The sequence below is a fragment of the Phalacrocorax carbo genome, chromosome Z, assembly GCF_963921805.1.
Source record: "Phalacrocorax carbo chromosome Z, bPhaCar2.1, whole genome shotgun sequence".
Taxonomy (NCBI): domain Eukaryota; kingdom Metazoa; phylum Chordata; class Aves; order Suliformes; family Phalacrocoracidae; genus Phalacrocorax; species Phalacrocorax carbo.
This window is the reverse complement of record NC_087548.1, coordinates 73,836,855-73,860,092: the sequence shown is the minus strand read 5'-3', so window position 1 is coordinate 73,860,092 and position 23,238 is coordinate 73,836,855. Positions and strand designations below refer to the sequence as shown.

At 43.8% G+C, this 23,238-nt stretch overlaps 1 protein-coding gene across 1 annotated transcript in view; it reads left to right on the top strand.

The window, feature by feature from the left end:
• Positions 1–23,238, top strand: part of MUSK (muscle associated receptor tyrosine kinase) — a 56,960-nt gene that overhangs the window by 7,914 nt on the left and 25,808 nt on the right. The window contains exons 3-7 of the mRNA XM_064438378.1: positions 10–161; positions 1,558–1,685; positions 2,148–2,289; positions 18,546–18,670; positions 22,403–22,567. Of these exons, the coding sequence (XP_064294448.1) occupies positions 10–161; positions 1,558–1,685; positions 2,148–2,289; positions 18,546–18,670; positions 22,403–22,567 (712 nt within the window). The remainder of the gene's footprint in view (positions 1–9; positions 162–1,557; positions 1,686–2,147; positions 2,290–18,545; positions 18,671–22,402; positions 22,568–23,238) is intronic.

Sequence of the window (23,238 nt, the reverse complement as noted above, 5' to 3'; positions counted from 1 at the left end):
GCCCTGCAGGCTTTTCGACACTCGCTACAGCATACAGAGGAACGGGCAGCTCCTGACCATTTTGAGCGTGGAGGACAGCGATGACGGGGTGTACTGCTGCACAGCAGATAACGGGGTTGGAGCGGCTGCACAGAGCTGTGGGGCTCTCCAAGTGAAAATGCGTAAGTGGAAATGTAATTTCTTCTTGACACTATGCGAGTGTGTAATTGAGAGCCTGAGCAGACCCCCAGGGATCCATGTTCAGGCCAGAGCCCCATGTCCCTGTGGGGCTGGGTGCAGTCCCTTGAGGCAGAGACAAGGCATATTGAGTCATATCTTAACTGGAAGCAGTTGTGATTATTCACTTTGAATCACACACTTGTGCTAGGATCAGAGGAACTGTTCGCACAGCAGAGGATAAAAATTGATGCTTTGAAGAACACCCTTTGTACAAAACTTTGTAAAAACAGCACAATATGATAGACTGGCCCTTTGTAGCAATACTGCATAAATCTCTTGTGAATTTTAAACATAAGATTTCACTAATTAGATTTATGCTGGAGGACTGCAAAAGCAAGTAAATGCTGTTCAGATGTTCTTAATAGTAGTCTTGAAAGGTCTGGAGCACTGCGGTGTAAACCTCATCATCCCACGTGGAAAGCAGAGGACTGGTTTTTGCAAAGGGCTATATATGTGCTGAGCTCAGAGAAGCTGAACTCACACGGCTGCAGTTATTTACACAAACACTTAAAAGGGCAGCTGACATATATTCTGGCTAAAGCATCTGTTTGCAGGAAAGCATATGTTTGTGCTAATGAGCATGACCCTCCAGGTCTGGTAATTCTGGGGCTCCACGGGTGGGGGCCAGGAGATGATGCTCTCTGAAGGTAATTTTTCTGCTGGTTTGGTATCGTGCAATGGGAGGCAAAACTTCAGATCTCCCAAAATACTGAGATGAAGATCTTTTTTATTCCCAGCTTAGAGTAAGGTAAACCATGTTCTTCGGGTAAAATGAATTTAAATTTGTCCCATGTTAACTTTAAGGGACTTGCACTGTTTTTTAAAGGGTCCTTTCTCCTTTTTACTAACATAGTTATAAATCCTTCAATTAGGGATATTAATTGAGCTTACATGCCCTTCTTGTTTAGCTAGAGACAAGCCTGGCTTAACATCATTTCAAAACCGATTCACTCCAGATCTGAGCTTTCACACATGACACTGTTTTTGCAGTAAAAAATGCCAAAAGCTGGAATGCAAACATTCTTCAATATTGGAAATACTCTTATCTGGATTTGGATTTTAGCCCAGGCCCTAATTCAAATGACTGTCAAACTCCACTGCTGAAAACAAATAACCCATGCAAGTTAGCTGCTTTTGCATTCATAAACTGAAACTCTGAATGTTGTGCTTAAGAAAGTTTTTTCTTTCCAACGCAGCTCATGACCTACTAAGACGGCTCTATCTCTCAGAAATGCACAGAAAGAAGCAGCAGAGATTTTGTTGCCATTTCTGAACTCGTTCTGATCTAATATCTCTTAGCATCAGTTCAACTCTGATTTTTTACTTTTAAAATTTTAGGACCCAAAATAACCCGACCACCTATAAATGTTGAAATAATAGAAGGGTTAAAGGCTGTTCTTCCATGCACTACGATGGGGAATCCAAAACCTTCTGTTTCGTGGATCAAAGGAGAAACAGTTGTAAAGGTGAGTAGAAGATGAAATTTAAGTAATGCCAACTATTCACTAAATGTAATGTGCTAAAATATTAGCATAAATTACAGCATTTGTAAATTCTAGTTGCTAGAAAGCAAGCATTTGGAAAATCCAGGGCTCATCTCGTAAATGTCTTAATCTGAAATAATTCTGCCTATAAACCAAACGTTCTCTGTGTATCTATATTTTATATTATTTATATTTATTACTACTAAGTGTGGCCAAATGCTGCTGAATGTGCTTGTGAGTGTTCTCATAAATAAGATATACTGAGCTGCTTAGCTAAGGTTCAGGGCTCTTTTGAAGGTACAATTCACTGATGTGCAAAGAGAGATGGGGGAGTATGTCACGACAATGCTGAGCAGGAATAGCTGCCCCAAATCCTTCAGTTGTAGGACAACGCATGCAGCCTGCATGTAAAGCCCTCACCTTGATCCCTCCTTCCTGTTGCAGGAAAATGCTCGCATTGCTGTCCTTGATTCAGGGAATTTAAGGATCCACAATGTTCAGAGAGAAGATGCAGGACAATATCGATGTGTAGCCAAGAACAGCCTGGGCACAGCCTATTCGAAACCTGTGACAGTGGTAGTGGAAGGTGAGTAATCCTTGCACTGGGCTCCAGCTCCACGTGCCAGCTCCTTGTGCATACCTGATTAACTGGAATTAACCTGAAGTATCACACTGGTGTCAACAAAAACATCCTAGGGGGTGACCCAAAATGGAAGAGAAGAGAAGGAAAGGAAAGGAAAAAGGAAAGGAAAAAGGAAAGGAAAAAGGAAAGGAAAAAGGAAAGGAAAAAGGAAAGGAAAGGAAAGGAAAGGAAAGGAAAGGAAAGGAAAGGAAAGGAAAGGAAAGGAAAGGAAAGGAAAGGAAAGGAAAGGAAAGGAAAGGAAAGGAAAGGAAAGGAAAGGAAAGGAAAGGAAAGGAAAGGAAAGGAAAGGAAAGGAAAGGAAAGGAAAGGAAAGGAAAGGAAAGGAAAGGAAAGGAAAGGAAAGGAAAGGAAAGGAAAGGAAAGGAAAGGAAAGGAAAGGAAAGGAAAGGAAAGGAAAGGAAAGGAAAGGAAAGGAAACAGAGGAAGTTTGTCTGCACCTGATCCCATTGGTGGTGAAAGGGATGGTCTGTGGAGGGTCCTTGTCCATGGCTGCACTGGCTCTGGTGGGATATTTGTCTGAGTAAGGACTCCCAAATGTGTTTTTCCTTCTAACTGATGGTTTCCAAGATGCCAGCTTGTTTCTTGTTTGAAATATCCCACCAGATCCATGGGTTGTACACCATGGCTTGTTGAGATGGACAAATATAAAACTGATGGCTCTGGAAACTCGCTGCAAAAACATGGTCTGGGAGAGCTGCAGCTGCAAACAGTGAAGCATTTTGCAGCATTATATGTATATCCCTTTCCCGTTCCTCTGATTTGCCATCTGAGTTGCCTGATTCTTCAGGTAAACAGAGCTTTTCTCTTTGACGACTTGAACATTTTCTATGTGCTATACCAAACACTGGACTGATTTTTCAGTTTCTGGTCTTTGTGCGCTCAGTGTCTGTCTCTTATTTACAGATGGTGTTTGCTTTGTGGTATAAATTATCACCAGTTCCAGAGTGCAGAGACCACTGGACTGCAGGGGAACCCAAATGTAGGCAATGAAGCATGTGTTCCTGAATCCTCTAAGAGAAGTGGGGTTAAGCAAAGTTTTGCAGAGAAGGAGGAGGGACAACTGGCTTAGCAGATGAACTAATTCTGATTTCTTATTCAGAATGTCTGTACTGTGGAAAGTGGAGAAGTGTCTCCATTTGCCTAGTGAGTGTCAAAGGATTGTTGTAGGTTACTTTTGGCCTGGGACTATTGGAGGTTACTTAGGGTTCAATCCCATTTCTAAGGTGATCATTGACTTTCTTCTGGGTGCAGGATCAGATGTGTTAGATCCAACTACAAATTACTGTAGGTCTGCTGTTTCCCTATAAAATGTTTTGGTTTTTCAGGTTAGGGTTTTTTAATATATATTTATGTGTACAGACTTCAAGTATGTTAGAAATTCCTTAAATAAATTTATAACAGGAAGGCAGATATTCCTAATCTAGGTTCAGAGCTGTACTTCTCCCAGGCTAAAAGCAATTGGGCAAACTGAAGACACTTGGATCTGGCTGTGAAGAGCTTTGGTCCTGGGTTTTGGTTTGGCCCCATCATTGAGACAGTGGCCAAAGGCTTGTCAAGAACTAACTGTGAACGGCAAATACTCGGTCCTATGCATACAAACCCTGCCTCTGTGCTGAAGAGCCTGAGGCACTAGGATTTTATTGCTCTGGATGTACCAGAGCCAGTCAAGGAATCTAAAAGTTGGCTGGAACTTCACCAACATCCAGGCTGCTAAGTTTGATATCTTGTTTTGTCTCTGCCTCCAGAATTATGCAGCTGCCTGTTAATTCAAGGAATGGCAAAATAATCCACAAATATCCCACTTGCAAAGGAGATCCTGTGTATACTCTTTTTAGAATGATGAAGATTAGTTCTTAATTAATCAATGGGACCTCAGTGCTCCCACACAAACTATCCCCTCATATTCCATTCATGTGTTGGGTGAACAAAGCAATGCTGTTCTGCAGGCTCTCCTTGGTTTCTTTGGTGGGACACCCATATAATACACCTTGTTTCAGGCTGCTGCCCAGACTAGGCTGATGCATGTTTGTTTTACTTTTTTGGCTTCCAAAATCCAAAGGTAATAATCCTGACTGAAGCTTGTAGTGTATACAGATCCCTTTCCCTCCCAGTATTTTAGGTTATTTGTCATAAATATGTAGCATACATACATATGTATATACCTGTATATGCACACAGGTATGCACACACACATGCATCCCCCTCATGGACCTCTTTTATTATTATTTTTAGTATCCCTCCCCTCCTACCTCTCCTACCCCCTTAGTATCAGCATTTTAAAATACCTTCAAGTAAATAATAATCTAAAATTACTTGGTGCAGGAAAATCACACTTCAGTTAGTAATTTTTGAGCATTTGCTATGTTCAGAAAACTTATGAAAATACAGAGTTTGTTGCTTCTCTGTAATAACACTTTAATACTTTTTCTTAAACCTTGGTGCTACCATTCACTGGAATTACCTCCCTGCATAGTGTGGCTTAATATTAAAATAAAATTACTAAGCATGGCTGGTTAACTATGAATATTTAGTCCTGAAGCAAATGCCTATTCAAAGAGCAGTGCAAATATTTATGCCTAGCTAAATCTAGATCAGGTGGGTCCTGATTTCTGAAAGAGGTTTCTAGTTTTCTGTTGTAAGCTTCCATTTCAATGGGTTCAGCGTTAGTCCTGCAATGAATTTCAGGCATTGTTCAAAGTGCAGAGTTGTCTGACTTCTTGAAAGATTGACCCTCTGCCTCCTGCATGTGGTGAGGCTCCTTAACACATGTAAGGTCAGGCACATGCTTAAATGACTCACTGAAGCTGGGCCCAGAAACTACATCAAGTCTCAGATATGTAGAATTATCTGTGCTGGATCCACTCATTCAAACTGATGACAATCTTGGCACAAGTGTTTACACCACTGTGGTGCCTTACAGTCCTAATTCATGTCTGGTTTCAGTGGCCCAGGGTAAAACAGTTTGAGAAATGCTGCTGTTATGATTTTCCAGCTGTTTGTTCCTTGTAAGCTTTCCTCAACATTTATAATACTGACCTCTGTTTATTACTTTTAAAGCACAGCTTTAATATTTTTAAAGCATTATTATTTTTAAAGCAAAGTGAAAATAATTTGAGCAATGATTTTAGATGAATATTCAGGTGCAGTTCTTGTCAGGAAAAAGAAAGCCTTGGAGGCCTTTCTAAGTGGAACTGATTTTTCAGTTGTTCCTGTCTTTCATCAGGGAATGGGGGGAAGGAGACAAAGATCCTCTGCCTGCTGCTCCTTGCACAGGCTGGTCCCTAGCCAGCGCATCCTGGTACATTTCAGGTACCAGAGTTCAGGTGATGAACTAGTGAACTGTAATCAGTTAATGAGCTTTAGTGTCCAGAACTGGGTCAGGATTTTAATTATCAGTGTTGAAAAAAGCCTGGCTTTTTGGACTGTGTTTTTCCCAAAGTTTGGGGCAAACCCACATGAATTTGGACATGTATTGGTGAAACAGATTCTTTCCTTAAAAGGAGAGAATCCACATCCATGCCACATTGCATGATCATAATGGACCTAAGTGCTTGGTCTGTGGGAGGAGCCGGGATCTTCTTCAGGAGCCATGCTGAGCCCATGAACAGCACTGCCCTCACCAAAAGGCCGTCCAAGGTGCCTGGAGGGTGTTAAGAGGAGAAGCAGAGCATGGGGCGTCTCCTTTATTTGACACCAGGAAGTGGGCACAGGAGGTCAGGGTTGGGGAAGGGACCCAAGAGGCAAGCATTGACCAAGAGAGCCAAGTGAGTGACCAGGCAAGGTAGGCAGCTCTCCTGCTGAAGGAGGGTTACGCACTATTTTTATGATCCTTGTGTGTACCATAGCAATAAGGTGACATATGCCTCTGGTTTAGTTCTGAGGGGACACCTTGGAGGAGTGTGGCTGATTCTTTCTAACAAGTGCTGGAGTCACTATGAAGAGGTCGGTGCTGGTTTCCATCTGTGTGGAAGTTGCATGGGTGTATTGCATAGGCTTTCCCCTGTTCGGTTCCTTTGTCAAATTAGTTGCAGCCTACACAATTTATGGAAAAAAGACTGGTAAAAGTATTGGCATGAGGCAGAAGTGCAATAAGCAAAAGCAGGGGTTCTCCACAGTGCTCTGCAAAGCAAAACAAATAAGCAATGATCAGTTTGCTGGTTCCGTTAAAATTAACATGAGAAGATGGCTGCCTGTTGCTCATGTAAGTTCAGAGGTGGTTACAGGAGGTAACGTGCACTGAGATAACGGAACAATATTATAATATTGGCTGTTTGGCAAGAATGTGTTTTTAATTTCCTGAAGGCAACATTTCTGACCTGCAGTTTTGTATTCATTTTCTAACATCTTAAACATTTTGATAACTAGCTGTTTAATTGCTACATTATCAGTTTTGACGGTGAACAATTCTGCTAACCCTAGAAGAACATTTATATCCTCAGTGAAGGAGTACCTTGTGAAAGGATTTATACATATTTCCTGTTGATTGTTGTACTGATGCCCAAAGTGAATCTACGGCTGAAAGGTTCCTGGATGATTCCAAGATTCAGAACCATGGTAGAACAGAAGTATTTGCTTGCTTATCTGATCTGTAGTTCACACAGATGTCTGAAGGCTGAAGTTTATTAACAGGATGTCGGCTGAGATGGCTAAGGTGTTCCATCCAGTTTTACCTGAAGATGATTCCTTTGGAAATAAATAGGAGAGCAGCTATTGCATTCAGTAATGTTGAGAGTTGTCCTCAAGTGCTGAAATTCCCATTCATGTCAGTGAAAATTGAGGGCAGGGTACAGACTGCAAGAATGCATTTCTTGGCCCTTGTCTAAGCATTTGAGATCTGTAGGGTTTGTGTGATAGGGAGCATTAGTGAGACGTTAACCTGTTTTATCCTTCTTGTACTGGACAGCTGTTTATGTAACATGTGCTGTACACAGGAGGAATTTCAGTTTTCATTGCTATTTGCAGTGACAGCGACAAAATCCATTAATAGGACCAGTTTAGCAAAAGCTATGCAAGACCTCATCAGGTTCAGCTTCTGGGCCTGCTGCCTAAAACTGTACACCCTCTGTGGTCCCCACAGCTTGACATCTGCAACAATGATATACTCCATACCCATTATATATAAATTGGATGATAATGAAAGAATAAATTTAAAGGCACGAGCTCTTGCCTGGTAAGAGGGAATATTCCTGTTATGAGCATGGTTGTCACTCAAAGAAAGAGAAAATCTGCCTGGTAGGGTTTTGTTTTTAATGTGTGAAATAAATTCCACTGGATGGTTTTGCTTTAAGTTCTTGCTGTCTTTTTCAGATGTGGTGCTCATTACCAATATTCAAAGTATATACAATTCTTGGGTTAAATAAGAATTGTCTATTGCAAAACAACAGTAAACCAATACATTTTGTAATGACATACAGCCTTGATCTCCTGACCTGGCCCCTGTGTTCTCCTTCTGTCCTTGAGGGAAGAAAATTACCACTTTATAAATTGGTAGGATGTGCTCCTGTCCTATATGTTCTTCATTCTTCAAAATAAAAAGTCACAAAAAAAAATTGGAAAGTTAACCAGGAACTGCTTACAGATCAGAAGTAAAATCTGTTTATAGATGAGGCATAACGCTATAAATCAGATGTTTCTTTATCAGCCTAAATTTTAGCTTCGACTATCAGAATAAGCATTTTCTGGAAATGAATGGAATTATTACCATTAAAATGTATGAACTTTTGTGGTGGATTAGGCACTAACACAACTTCAGATAGAATGTTCTTCTGAGAGGTGTCCTTCCTTCCAACAGAATGGAAGTTTCAACAGTGCGTGGAAGTCCTCTGCTGTAGGAAGACAGTCTGAATTGTCTACTGTAGTTTTTAGCCTTGCATACTGGGACTTTTTGTGCAGAAATCTTGAAAAAAAAAAGTATTTTCTTCCCCTGAGGATGAAGAAAAACCTTCCTGTTGTACCTTTCTAGGTGTTGCACCCAGCCAGTGAAACCTCTGATGTTCCCAGTGATACATTTTAAATGTTGAACAAGAAAGAAAAAGGCCATAAATACATGGACTGTAATGTGAAAGGAGGGAGTACACAGACAGTCCTGTTGGTTGTGTAATGAGTTAGATGCACCTCCATCTTGTGATTTACATGAAGTTGAGCTCAATCTCCAGCCTGTGGCACCAGAGAGTCGTGGAATTCAAGAGTTTTGGAGTATATTCTGTGATAAAATTTAGTTTTGAAGTCATCACTGTACAAAGGCGTGTCTAGAAATTAGCAATCATAAATCTGTCAGGAAAAAAATGAATTATCTAGGAAAAACACTGGGACATCCAGTGTGCTCATCAAGAAACTATCTGGATTCTCCATGGATTCAATAACATTTTTGGATTAAATCTTCTCTTCAGTTTCCAGTTGGCTGAATGGGGCATTTGTTGAGAGCTACTGATCCTTTCTTTCAGTTTCAGGCAGTTTCATTCATCCCTATGTTGAAGTGTTGCTGCTCCACTTCCTCCTGTGCTATGATGTGACAGTACACGAAGCAAACAGATCAAAACAAGGGTAGGAGCAATGCTCCTCATACTTCCCTGTCTTAGAGATTGTTTGTTTTTACGTTCCAACCCTGGTAGATAGAAGTTTTTTCCTGCCCACAGTTTATTGCTTATTACTAGCTACTAAAATAATACCCTGCCACAGGCCACAAAAATGTTCCCCTATAAGCCACTTGTGAGAACCGCCTTAGCCTTAAAAATAGGAAGGTTTTCCTTGGAGAATCATCCCTTCAGAGGGAAGGATCTGCCAGGATATGGGTAGATTGGGTCTAGATTTTTTATTCTTTTTTCTTTTTTGTAATCATTTTGTTTTGAAGAATTGAAGAATTTGTCTAATTCTTTGAGGCAGTGAGGGAACAGCAGACGAGATGACAATAGAAAGCAGTGCCTTGGCTATTTAGTTAACAGACTATGGCCATGAAGTGTAAAGCACTAGCTTCCTTCAGCTGTTTTGTGGACCTCTTATGTAGTCTTGGGACAAATCTGCATCACAGATAAATCAAAAGACAAGGAAGTCACACCGTAATTCAAGTAACAAGAACAAAAGTATGTATTTAGTCCAGCTAATCTATCAATTTGGATGGACGACATTCCAGAGATGGGCCCTATTTCAAATGAAAACTGACTCCAGATGTGCCATCCAGAAAGTTTTCTACAGTTTTGTGTCAACATGTCTGTACTTGGCATAGATGAAACAGGAAAGGGAGATACCAAGAGACCACCAAAGCAGTCAGGGCTGTTACCCTGACTCTTGCTGCCTTGTCCAGAGATCAGCTCTTGATGTGAAATCTGAGTTTTTATCTGTGCCATCTTCTGAGGTAGGATCCTTTGGGTGAGATGGATTGCTAAATAGCAGACTGACAAGGAAGTTTGCAGTTTTGCATTTAAATGCTGGGCAAAATTTCCTCAGGGAAGTTCTGATACTCACATTGAAGAAGTGTGTTTGGCTCTGCCTTGATCAGAGGCAGAAACCCTGGGAAAGGATTGCCTTCCCTGTCCTCAGTGATGCTGGTGTATGTACCTGCAGGCAGAGCCCCATGGCAGTAAATGGTGAATAATGCAGTTTGCTATTATAAATTGCAAAGAGTTTTTTGGGGAGGGAACATTACAGGGAAAGAAAATAGTAGCGAGGTTGCCTGTAATTACACTAAAGTAATTGTCTGGCCTCAGCAGGGTGGCATGGGTGTAACTGAAAGCCCAGAATGTCTCATTAAATCAATCTCTTCCTACCTACTGCATTCACCATAGTCATCCTGAGGTTCTCAGATGTTGCAGATACGACCATAGCCCTGATTGCATGGTAACAGGGCAAGCCGCAGGAGGAAGGAAACAGCCCCAGACCTTCAGCAAATGAACAAACAAGCATGAGCTAGTCAGTTTATTCCTGAGGCTTGCTCTGCTGTGACACAGGCATGAGATGTACACTGCCTTCGAGTAATTGTCACGGGGTGGCCTCCTGCACTGAGGACTTGCAAAGCAGGCCTTCTGGGAGCATGAGGTTTCTGACAAGGCATATATGAGCAATTCTTCCTTAAAGGCTCATTTAAGCCTGCTATTTCCTTTTGCAAAAACCTCTTTCCCTCAACAAAGGGTTTGGAAAGGCACTTAAAAAAATATTAATTTCTTACATCATTACATGAATTGTGGTTTTAAGGAAAAAAAAAGATATTGCAGACAAAATCCCTCTGGCTTGGAAACTGTGTTGGGTAGCTAGGAAGCATGTACTTCCTGCACAACAAAGAGAGCTGAGGATAGATAATATCCATAGCTGCCAGATAAAGGGGGCCAGAGCAAACTGAGACATCTATCCTGAAGTGACTGCCTTTTCACACTGAGAAACTAAGATAGAGCTGGGGCTGAAGATACAAAAAGGAAGGCTTTGATGGCAACCTGGACATTTTATACAATAAATTTAAAAGTCCAATTTTGGTAAGTTGTCTGTGGAACAGTATAATTTTTCTGAGGCTGATGTCTTCTGTCTTCCAAGGACCTCCTTCTATCTCTCATTCAGGTAGCCTTGGTGGAGGTGAAAGCCCTGCTCTTATTTTTCACTGTAAGTGACTCTTCTGAACTATACAACTCTAGATTTTGCTTCTAGCACTAACAGCAGCTCTGGTGCCACACAATATTTTTAGGGTGTGTGTGCCTATACTATGGAACAGAAAGTGTCTGTTGTTATGCTCCTTTGTATAGGAATGGTCCCCTCAAATCTCTGGAATTAAATGCAGGCCCAGGCAGCCCCTCCCAGAAAGGGTTTCTTAAACTAGGAGTTGAGAATATGGAATGAAGATGGATCTCTGTCTTAGGATGGGCTAGGAGAGTTTTCAGCATTGAAAACCAAGCACACATGGTGGATAAGGTGAGCAGGGAACAGGCTACCTGCTATCACCCCAAAACAAGAAACACCGTAGCGGCTACTGCTGGCAGCACTTTAAAATAGAAAAAAGGAAGTACTTTTCACATGGCATGTAATTAAATTTATGGCACTGCTGTTACCCATTGGTGGATGCCAGACGTCTGCAGGGCTTATCTCAGTTTTGGGTATCCCAGTGATTCCCATAATTGCCTGATCCTGAGAGTGGGACTGGGGAGACTTGTGTACAGCTGTGGAGATTTCAGTACACGCAGGCAGACTGGCAGCCTTGGCAGTGATCATGATGGGTCATGATCTCAGCTGGAATAAGCAAGAGTCGCTCTTTGACTCAGGAGACTGGGAACTTTTCCAGTTCCACATGCAGTAACAGATAATGGCAGAGTTAGGTGGTACACGGTGTGTCTCTGGACTGTAGAAAAGCCAGAGTATGGGGAGGTTTAGAAGGGTCTTTCCTTCAAAGGAACCAAACACATAGACAAGACCAGTACTGACACGAAAAGAATTTCCTTATTCATTTCCTTGGGAAGTAATTTTAACACATTATCCTCGCTTGTCCTTGAATCTGGTGTTTGCTCTGTATATAGAAATGAACACTTGTACAGAACAGGTTTTATATAGTTACACAGGATATAAGCTATCTATTTACATTTTACTCCTGGTTATTATAGCTTTGCATATTTGTGGGGTCTGCTTTTAGGATTCCAGAGACATCTACATGCAATGCAAAGTCTTTCACAGCTGAGAAGTTCCTGTGCTGGCTGGTGCATTTAACATTATATGATTCGTTCTGCTGATGCAAATTGCCCTACCATCTATAAATCTTGGAGCTCACCCTAGAATAAGGTCACCTTGAAAAGCTATTGCCTTGCTAAGAAAAACTTGCTTTGATATTAGACACCAGAGCTTAGAATTTGAAGACATCTGAAGGAGATGTTGTGGTTTCCTCCATCTCCCTTCCACACAGATCTTGAGTTGTCCCAGGTTGAGTGTCTAAGTATTGCTGTGTTGTCTGGCCTTTGCTACATGAGGCGTTAGAATCATAGAATTGTTAAGGTTGGGAAAGACCTTTAAGATCATCGAGTCCAACCGCTAACCTATCACTGCCAAGTCCACCACTAAACCATATCCTCAAGCACCACGTCTACCCTTCTTTTAAATACCTCCAGGGATGGAGACTCAACCACCTCCCTGGGCAGCCTGTAGTTAGAACTACTGCAAGACCCAAACCTCCCAAATCACGTATCAGGAGGCAGAAGAGATTGGAGACTTTGAGATTTTGTACAAAATGCTGATATTTCAAATGTATTGTGGGGTTCTCCTCCCAGATTACCATGATAACCAGGTGAGGGGCAGATGGATGATGAAGTACTGCTTGCTTACAGTGCTTATGCAGCTTGCTCTTCTGGGGCAATCACCTAATAGTGCTGTTCCTTGAGGAATAATAGAGTGCTTGTGTGCATTTCTTTCTGCATTTGTACATTTTTTTTCTTTTGATAATCTGTATACATGTGGCATTCTGGCAATAAGCATGTTTGGATGGGGATTAAATAATAATAGGTAAGCAATTTGATAGAGGTAAGTGGAACTGTCTCATATCAATTTTGCCTGTGGCATTTTGCTCCTCTTTATGATTATTTGGTAGGCTTGCAAAAAGATAAATACTGCAATTTTGATAAGAAATACTCAGAGATCAAAGTGAAACTGACCTTGCAGTTAGCTCGGGATTTAATTATTAACCCAGCAGTTTTGGAAGGAGGTGGGAGGATGGAGCATGCCTTGAGCAGTGGCAAAGCTACAATATGAGCTGTTCCCAAACAAAGGGGTGTGGTAAGCCATGTGCAGAGCCCATTGCTGCTGCTGTGAGAGGAGCTGCTGACCATGCTTACTAAAGAATTTGTCCTCTGAGCTGGGAATTGGTCCTGCCGTGTCAGCTGCAGAGACTGTGCCTCGCTTGTTCAGCCCTGGCTCTTGGCATGTGGTTAGCTGCTGCACACAACTCAGTATGGCTGTCTCTGTGACTGCTGATCTACAAGTGTGATGTGCGGCCTGTTCTCAGCCCTGGTATTTGAAGAATTGTTGGGATTTCACGTGGATTAATTTGAAATGTCAGAAAACAAAAACACTCTGTCTTTTTATATGTTTATAAGTGTATTTGTCAGACCTCCCCTCATCTCTCGCCAGTGCGAAGGAAATGGTAGCCCCTCTGCTTGTTAACTCTCCTTGACTGTCTGGTTTAGACTGGTCAGGAAGAGTGAACGGATGTGAGATGAATGAATCTGAATGGGGATTTAGATGACTGGACTTCTCACTGGCAAAAGACTGCAAACACATTGGCGAAGGTTATGGTTCTTCAGGGCATATAGGTGGCAAGCATAAATGATTTTTTACGGATTAGTAAGCAGAGTCCAAGCCCAGAGTCATTTCAATCTGTCACGCTTCATGTACGAAGGGGCTACGAACATCGGTGAGCGCGAACAAAAAAGTGCTTGCAGTTTAGTCCTAAATACTTACACATGAATAGTACACAGTGCAAAGTCTTTGCCAGGGTATTTATATCAGGAAGGTTTCTGAGGCCATGTGTAGCGTACTAATTCCCCCAGCAAGTAGACACATCAGTTCTCAACATGGCACTAGCTGTACCAGAGGAAAAAGGCCTTTTGCATGTAAAAGTTGCATTTACCCACTAGGTTTTGCAGCTTTGCTGGCTATAATCTCCTGTCTATAATCACCCAAAAGCCCATTTTTCATAATAAATGCCAAAGAATCAGGGGAAGTGGAGCAAGTTGAGGCTCCCATGTTAGACCAGGCTCAGACTGCAGTGGGAGCGTGCACCCAAAGTTGCCAAATAGTTGCAAACACAGGTTTAGCTCTTGCTGACCTTATCACAGCTTGGACTATCAGGTGTGCTTTACAGTATGCCAGGACTGGCAGCAAACTCTTGGATGTGAATAAGTGTGGAGGTTGACAGGCTGGGTTAATTCCCATACACTAGCAAAGGCTGCTTGTGTTCTCTGAAAGCTGAGGTTCACCAAAGCCAGGGGAGGCTCTGGAAAAAAGCCCCCACTCCACACCCCAAAACAAGTGCTTGACTGGGCCTGGTGTGTAAAAGCCAGTGTTAAGGCTTATGAAATCCTGGCTAAAAGGGGCATCCTCCTGTAGCAGGGCTGTGCGCATGAGGGTTTCTGGTGAGCTCTGAGCATCACTTTGTCCTTGCTTGAAGGCAGCAGCATGGCCCCAGGCCACCCAGGCTGCTGCCTGTATACAAGTGACCCAATCCAGCCTGCTTTAACAGAAAACCAGGCCTTATCCAGTCAGGGGGCAGGCGTCTGCCGGGATTGGGCCCCAAACCCTGGAAATGAAACACAGCTCAGTCAAAGGATACGGGAAAACAAAGTCACCTGGAAAGAGTTAGCTGTTCAAACCGGGTCTGGGGGTGGACCCTGCTTTAATCTTTTTATAGTATAAAAATTTTGTGACTGAATTAAAGCCCTACTGTTTGGACTGGATGATGTTACCTAATTCTCAGAAATGAGAGCAGCTGGCTGCAGTGCAGATACCGCCTAGCAAGCCCTGCAGTGCACAGCACATCATTTAGCAGGGCTGTAAAAGAAAGGACATTTATTAGGGGGCTTGGGAGTGAAACTTAACATGCTGGCTTGGCTGATATCTGGCTGGATTTCATTTCCAGATCCTCAGTTTTATTTTCCACTTAAATAAATAAATAAATGAAACCCTCTTCGCCTGCCTTGCCTAACTGCTTTTTGGCATGTCTTCGGGTAAATCTTGTGCTGAGAGCCTGGGGGAGTCTTGACGTAAATGTTCTTAACCTCTGGTAATGTAGCTAAACAGGCGAAAGTCCTGTCAAAATCCACTTCCAGGAGGATCTGGAAAATGAGGACAAGTAATGGAGGTAATGAAATGGGAATTTTCATTTTGAGGCAAAATGAAAACAAAACCATGTCCTGAGCCCACCAAATAATGTGAATTTTACCAACATTTAGTACCATTTCCTGTTCCTTCTTCTTGCTGCCTTTCACCTGCCTCTCCCCACAAGTTTCTTAGGTTGGCACCATCAGGGTCACCATTTCTTTCTCTACTTTGCCTCTTTTCTTTCTTTGAGTACTATGGTGGGGGGGGAAAAAGTCATAGTTTTGGGGGCTGGGTTCCTCCATTTAGCTACAGGACAGATTTCCTTGCTGATGTGATTGCCAAAATGGACCTCGAGCTCATCCTTGTTGTCCTGCTCCACTTTGCGCTGGTGGAAAGTGACAGTGGCTGCTCTCACACAACTTGTCCTTGCTTTTGTATGGCACTCAAGCCTGCTGGCAATGGCAGTGTGTCAGTCACCCACTCAAGAGTCCTTTGGAAAATGTGTCCCTGGGTGTGCCAGTCAGCAGTGGTCCAAAGCCTGTCGGGACCTGGGGAGTTCAGCCTTTGTCCCAGGGAATTTGTCACTTAAAAATAAAATACTGTAAGAAACCCCAGGTTGTTCCTTTCACAGTATCTAGGGTTAAGTACTTAAGTTAAACTGCTAAACTTTAAGTAAAATACTTTTTAAAAGCATGCAAATACAAGTACTTAAAATGTTAAAGTTAAATCTCTAACCTGAATTTTGAAAGTACTGGAAATGCACACAGTGGCACTGCGGGGTAGCAAGAGCTTCCATTCTTCTACACTTCAGAAATCAGCATATTTCTGTATAGCCCCACTTTTATTTAGCCATCCCTCCCTGTACTAGAAAATACACCTGCAGTACTTTCCACAAGAAACGTGTGAATACTTAGAAGTTGTGGCTGGATATTTTTACCCCTGTGTTTGGTGTTTTAGCTTGAATGGCTTGACCCTTCGCCTTCCCTGTGTTGGTGGACAAGTGTTCATGCCAGCAGTGTGGTGGGCTACTAAAGCAAGTGCTGTGATCAGCGCTGGTGGGGGGACCCCAGGGAGTGAGATGCAGCTTTCCACCTCCCCGCAGGCACTGCACGTGAGTTGGACAAGCTGCTGTGCTCACTGTGGCTTTGCTCCCCACCTGTGCAACTGCCAAAATTTTTGAAGTGCACCTTTTTTTCTCCTGGCTGATAACTCCTCACAGATTTTGGGAAAGAAGCTCGTACAGAGGGGGGCAAACATGCCTGTGCCTGGAACTGGCTAATGGGGTGCTGTTAGTTCATTGCTTCAGTATTAATTAAGCTGGGCAGGATCTGAGCAGCAGAGCTGTTAGGTGGGCAGGGTCCCAGCAGCACACTGAGGAACCAACAGCAGCATGAGAAAAGCAGTAAGAGCAGTATTCTGGTTCTGGGACCTAACATGCTATCTTCAGTGGGAGCCACGTGCATGTAACTACTGCCAGGGGACAGGCCCAAAAGTTTTGTATTTCTCCAAATGAAGTATAAAAGTAATTATGAGCTTGGCCCTGGGCACTTGGGGCTGAATTCATAACCATCTGGTGTTAATGGCCTGAAGTGAAACTTCAGGCAAAGGTTTCATTTTGCTTATTATTCATCAGGAAAGTTCCTGGCCAGCGACTCCAGGTTTCCTCGTTTGCTGTGGAGCTTTGTACCTGCTGCCTCACTGAGAAGCAAGGGGGATGCAGCACCCTCGATGATGCTCTGCTTTGACTTTCAGCAAGTAGCACCGAGCATCAACAGTGAGGGACTGCTCTGAGACCACAGAGGAGTTAAGAAGCTGAATATAATATGTACCCTCCCACCCTTTTCATTTGACTGACATTAAATTTGGTCTTCCTACAAACGCCTGCCCAGGAGCCTATTGAATGGCTGTGCTACTAAGACAAAACTGTTTCTACACTGAAATGTACCTCTAGCATTGCCTGTCCGTGAGTAAAAGCTTGTTTTAGGCTGCTCTTTAATACAAACCTCAGATCCTTCCCAGACTAAGACTGAGTGGAAGGACTATGTAGAAAGCATATACTTTTTTTATTCCAACTAAAATTTTGCAGATGAAGCCTTCCAAATGGCAGGGGCAGATGTTCAGTTTCTGAAGGGACCCTCACTGGGCTCCTACTTGCTCTGCATTGGAGGTGTCTGTCTTGGAGCAACCAGTGGCCAGTGCCAAGAATATGCCATCGAGCAAACACAGACACAGAAGGCCATGATGTGATCAGATATGTTAGTGAGGGGAATCACACAGATAGCAAAAGTGACAACCAAGGTATCAGGCTTGTCTGAGAACTCAGAGAAAAACTCACCTGCTTGCTGAAATTTCTGATGGAGACTTTTAGTCATTGCTGTGCAGCCCAGAAAGGAGAAAGCGAGCATTACTCACTAAGTATGAGAAATTGGAGTAAGAAATGGCACAGAACTATTCAGCCTGCTTCTGCACAGACATTCAGGCTTCTCCATTAAAAATCTTGGGTCAAAACTCAAATGTTCCACATGGGAAATGTCTCTCTTCTCTGCTTTCCTCTATGTGGTCCAAGTACAGCAGCTGAAACACAGCTTGTGAAGGCCATTAGAGTTACGTTTCTGGATCAAAATAAGGGTTCAGCAAAAATACTTCAGTTCTTCTTTTCACCAAAAAAAGAAAAAGAATTCTCAGGGCAGGGAGGCACTTATGTTGCTTATCTTCAAACTGCCCACTAACCATATTGCCACAAAAGAAGCAAGAGCAGTAGAGATGAAAATCACTTTAAAAACCTACTTCCTGGTGTAATCTCAGCTTCCAAAAGCCTTTGCTGTCCATTCCCCCATAACTTGATGTTAGGCTCTCTCCCCTTAAGGCAGGTTTTTGTGGCATGGAAAATGCTGGGGTTTGCGTCTCCCTGTGCTAAGGCCTAATCACTGTGATCACACTGAGGAGCTTATCTGACCCTTAACCTACACAGTATGTGACCACACTGGTGGTCTCCCTTGATGGTTTTGAACAAGTTTCACATGAGGTCACCCTTGGCAGGGTGAAATGGTAACTTGCTGTGTATTTGCTGTAAACTGTCCCATCGGCATGCTACTGATGAGTTTACCCCAGGCTTTTTGCACACTACCTCCTCTGAGGTGTCAAGGTCAGATGATGTAGAAATTTCCAGAGATAACATTTCAGTCTGTAAGGTACAGAACATATCCACACCAATCACTTTCTCCTCCTCATCCATCTCGCAAGACTGTCGCTCACAGGGAAGCCTGTGCTATGCTCCACTTTTGTTCGTGGGTCTGTGGCCTCTTGTGGGGGGAGGAAACATCTCCCCCCCGCCCCCAAGACTTGTGGGGAAGGAAGCATCCCCACACCAGCACAGCCTTAGCTTTACATCACCATTCAATTAGCACCCTTGTCTTCTGCAGTTTTTGCCAGAATCCTGAAGGCTCCTGAATCCCAGAATATCACCTTTGGATCTGTGGTCACATTGCAGTGCGCGGCGACCGGCCTTCCAGTCCCGACTGTCACCTGGCTGGAAAATGGCAAAGCTGTAAGTGCCTCTTTTTTCATGTTTTTGGCCACAGAGAGCTGCTAGCAGCCGGAAGCGCCGCCCAGGGATTAAAATGCGGGGCTGGGAGCCAGCCCCTGTGGTTTCTATTCCTGCCTTAGTGCCTTGCTGTACAGTCAAGTTGAACCTGCCTCACCTCCCTGCTGTAAAACACTCTCCTCTGTAAAACACTCTCCCCCTTCTCCAGGCTGTTGAGTGGGTTAATTTGTTAGGGTCTGGAAAGCCTGAGATGCTTACAACCTTCCTCTGAGCCAGGGTTTCTAGGACTTCATCGTGGGTTTAGGTATTTTTGCAGCCACATTTCCTCTCCTTTCTTCTAATGTGGTAACAATAACATGGCAAAATTGCTTATTTGACAAAATAACACAAACCAAGGTAGTTAGGTAAAGCAAACGGTCTTGAGACAAAATACCTGTGGGAGAGCATATATGCACAGAATATTTGCAGATGAATAGATCTGAAATTTTCCAGACTGACCTAGGTAACGTGCTGAAGTGTGTCACCAATTTATTGCCGGCTAGAGGCACATCCTCAGGGAAGGCACACCCTCTTCAGTGGCAGGCACCAGGAGATGCAAATCCACTGCTTCTCACAGGAAATTGTTCCATGGTCTAATTATCCTGACCATTTAAAATAGGTTCCTGCTTTGAATTCATCTGGCTTTCGTGTCTGTGGGTAGGCTATAGCAATGCTTTCCCTTCAGCTGAACTGAATTGCTGCTTGACACCTGATATTGCTTCCCTGAAGTGAGCAGTGCACCACCATCACAGCAGCTCTGCAGCCTGAGCCTGCCATGGGCTTCCTCCAATCTTCACAGTTATAGTGGTCATGTTTTATACTCTCTGTGGTCTTTCAACAGCTTTTTTAAGCTTGTGAGCCCCAGGGTGTGATGCTGTGGAGGCAGGTGGAGCAGCCACTCCATGCAGGCTGGCAATTTGCCTCTGCTCTTTCTCACTCACCCCCCGCCAACACCAAGTCTTTCTGGCCACTGGCTGGCCATGGCCATTCCTGTGGACTTGCTTGTCCAACAGGACCAATAAATCCTCTTGCTCCAGTTTCTTACTTCAGGAGGCTGTCTGCATCATGGTCTGTATCCCCAGTTTCCATGTATTAAAACACATTATTAAGGAGCCTTGTGGGTCCTCAGTAGTTTCTGGTCATAACTATCTTGAGACAGCTGCGGGTGTTTATTCAAGGCTCCTTCTCCATTGGGGAAGAAACCTCTCAGGGGGTCTGATTCCCTGGCAAGGGCACAGTATTTCTGGAGCACAACTCTATGCCCTGCCAGGTACCCACCGGTGTGTCAGTCCCACAGCGAGCTGTATGTGAGACAATGCTCAGCCTCTGCCCGGGGCCACTGCCTCACTAGTCAGATCTACTCTGCCCCATTCCTCTCTGTAAGGCAAATCCCAGTCCAGTAGGGTGGCGCTCCAGACTGCCTCATTTTAAATATGGCAAGCAGACCTTAGCAAAAGCCCATCTCTGGGAAAGTCACGCCAGGAAGAGGGTGGACTGGAGTGTGTGCATTTGAGGGTTGGCTCGTGAGCAAGCAATAGTGAGTCACTTGAAGATGCAACATGCCTGCAGCATTATGGTCTCTGAATGCTGACCTCTAATTGTCCTGAAGTTTAAGGAGTGGGACTCTGCTGAGGTTACTGACCAGCCTTTGAAGAGAAGGATGGAAACTCCTCTGTGCAGCAGCTGCCTTTCCTACCTAAACAGAAACACAATTCCTTTTCTTCCCGCTATGCACCACAGGGCATCATGGACCTTAAACTGTAGTTTTGTGCACCACAAAGAATGAGTGAGCCAGGTTTGAATATGTGAAGAGGTCTCTGCTTTGGTGGTGTCCGAGGTGGCTTTTTAAAAGCTAGAAAAAGACCTGCTGAAAAAAAAATTACAGGGAATATATTTGAAAAGGGAAGGGAATCAATTAACACAAGGGAATGGCTTGAGGTTGCCAGTAGAGGAAACAACAGCTGGCCATGTGGAAGCCCTAGGCACAGCTACATGCCGCTTTCACCTGTGATTTTCCATGGTGCATATGACCGTGCATACTGCTCGTACTGCTTGCAGCTACCTGAGCACCCTTTTCCTCCTGTGGCCCAAGCTGGGAGGAGCAATCCTGGCTCTCTGAGCTCACCAGGCACAGTCCAGTGCTCCCAAGAGTGGAGCTAACAGTATGCTTGAGGCCTGAGGGGTAAGAAGGGAGAGAGGACCACATCAGCACAAGTGGCTTAGAGTGAGCAGCCATCCCTCCCGAGTGGCTGCTGGGAGGTAGGGGCAGTCTGTAAAGTAATTCCTTCTTTCCACCAGGAAGGTCCCAGCAGCATCTTAGTGCTGAGTGGTTTCTGGGGAGAAAAAAGTTCTAAAAATAAACCTGACCAGCACTGTAACAAGAGAGAAACTTGTGAAAAAATATCCCCTGAGCTCCCATCCACCTGAACTTTCTTCACAGTATAAGGCCAAAAATTACCCCTGGTCCCTGCATTTGCACAGTGACTGGTATACCACCCATCCCCGATGCAATATTTACAATAATTGTGTTGGTCTGGTTATTTAGTTATTTCTTTCCATACACATTCCCTCACCAAAACTCCAAGCTGGACTTGAGTGAGGCAAAATGAATATATTTTCAGTATTTCCTTTTCAGAAAGAAATCAAACTTCTTACTGGAGATGTGATCAACACTGACACATCCCTTCTCACTTTTTCAATTATCACTGTTAACACATTTGGGAGCAGACACAAATCCCATTGAAATCATGTTTCTACTAACTTCCAGGGAGGTCAGATTGATCCCTCTAACCTCTCAGACAGATGCATAGGTAGAGTGCTTTGCTGCGGCGGATCCAGGGAGACACTCCCCACTGTCCTTAGGGCCAGGTCACACCGGTGGGATCCATGGGCAATACATCTTGCTTGAATTACACTTGATGCTTCCTTATCAGTATGAAGGTAGAGCAGACAATGCTGGTCCTTCCTACTGCCTTTGCAAGGTAGAGTCTTCATGTACCATGTCCTCCTACTTTAATGAATGCCATACGAGCAGGAAAGACTTGAGGATAAAATCAAGGCCAACTGGCCAAAATCAGCTGGCTTGAAGGTTATTTACCTGGAAATTTCTGACCTTGGAAAAGAGCTGGCCAAAATCACCACATCTGCAGCCCCTTCCATATTTCCAGGTGTAAGATAAGAAAATCTGTCAGATGTCTGCCAAAAGGTTGGAGCCAGAGCGCTTGCTTTGATCATGACTGCTTTGGAAGTGTGGCAGCGGTTACATTAATCCAGAATCAACAACTTCCAAACTGTTTTCTTTTCTCCCTCTGTATAGCCAGGGTCTACAAAGCTGCCTCGTGCCCTTCCTTGCTAAGGCATGATTAGGCAGTCTACTAGAAGAGGTCCTGGAGTAATTAGTCAGCTCAATTACATGAGCAAAACAGACTACAGCCCTCTGGAACTGAAAATTAATTGCAAAGGTATTGCTGAAGTGTGAAATAGGAGAGGTCTTTAACATTTGCTTTTGTCTTTGAAGTCAGCTGTTATGAAAGCACCAAAATAATGCCAGCAGCTTTAGCTGTCTGCCACTTCCCGCTGCTTGCTACATATTTTTCTGCCAATTTAAATGTTTGGGGCTAGGTCTTAGATTTTTCCTTGGTTTGTTTGTTTTCCTTTGTTGGAAACACTACTGCACTGGGCTTTTCATTCTCTTAGGTGTCTGCCGGGTCTATAGCAGAAAGTGTCAAGGACAGAGTGGTTGACTCCAGACTGCGGGTTTATGTCACCCGACCTGGCCTGTTCACTTGCCTCGCCACGAACAAACACAGCAAAACTTTTGGAGCCGCAAAAGCTGCGGCAACCATTAGTGTTTCAGGTATGCTGGGAAAGAAGGGAACTTTAATTTTTTACTCTTGCAATCACAGTCTAGCTTCCTTGCTGGGGGAGAGGAAAGGGCTGTGAAGCACTCTGGAGGAGGAGGCAAAGCCTTGGAGAGCTGATAGTGTGTGCAGAGGGCTAAATTTGAGTACATCCCCTGCCAGGCTATTTCCTCATATATTCTTACATGTTGGAGACTGGCACAGCTGTCATTTCCTGAATGTTTGAAGATGTCTTGTACTTTGTGTCCCAGAAGCACACTTAGTAAGTTCATCCATGTGGAGGAAGTTATGGCCCTGACCCAGTGTTGGTATCACCTAACAGCAAGGTGAAAATAGCTTTCATGAGCACTTTGGCTTCTCAGGGTGTTGCATCCAGAAAGCAGGGAGGTTCATGACAGAGCAGTGGGGTAACCGCTGCTCCTGGGATAATCCTCAAAGTGGGGAAAGGATGATCCAAAGAGAAGAAATACCAATGGTCTGAGACAGCTGACAGCACTTATCACACGAAGGGAAAGGTGGCATCTTGTGCCTTCCCTTTTGGAACAGGCAGGGGGGGTTAGTTAGAAGAAAGAGGTACTCCACATGCTTGGTGGTAGCCCTGGTCCTGCCATTAACCAGGCATACATACACTCCTCGCTGTGTGCGTGTTTTCTGCTCTGTTGAGAAAATAAC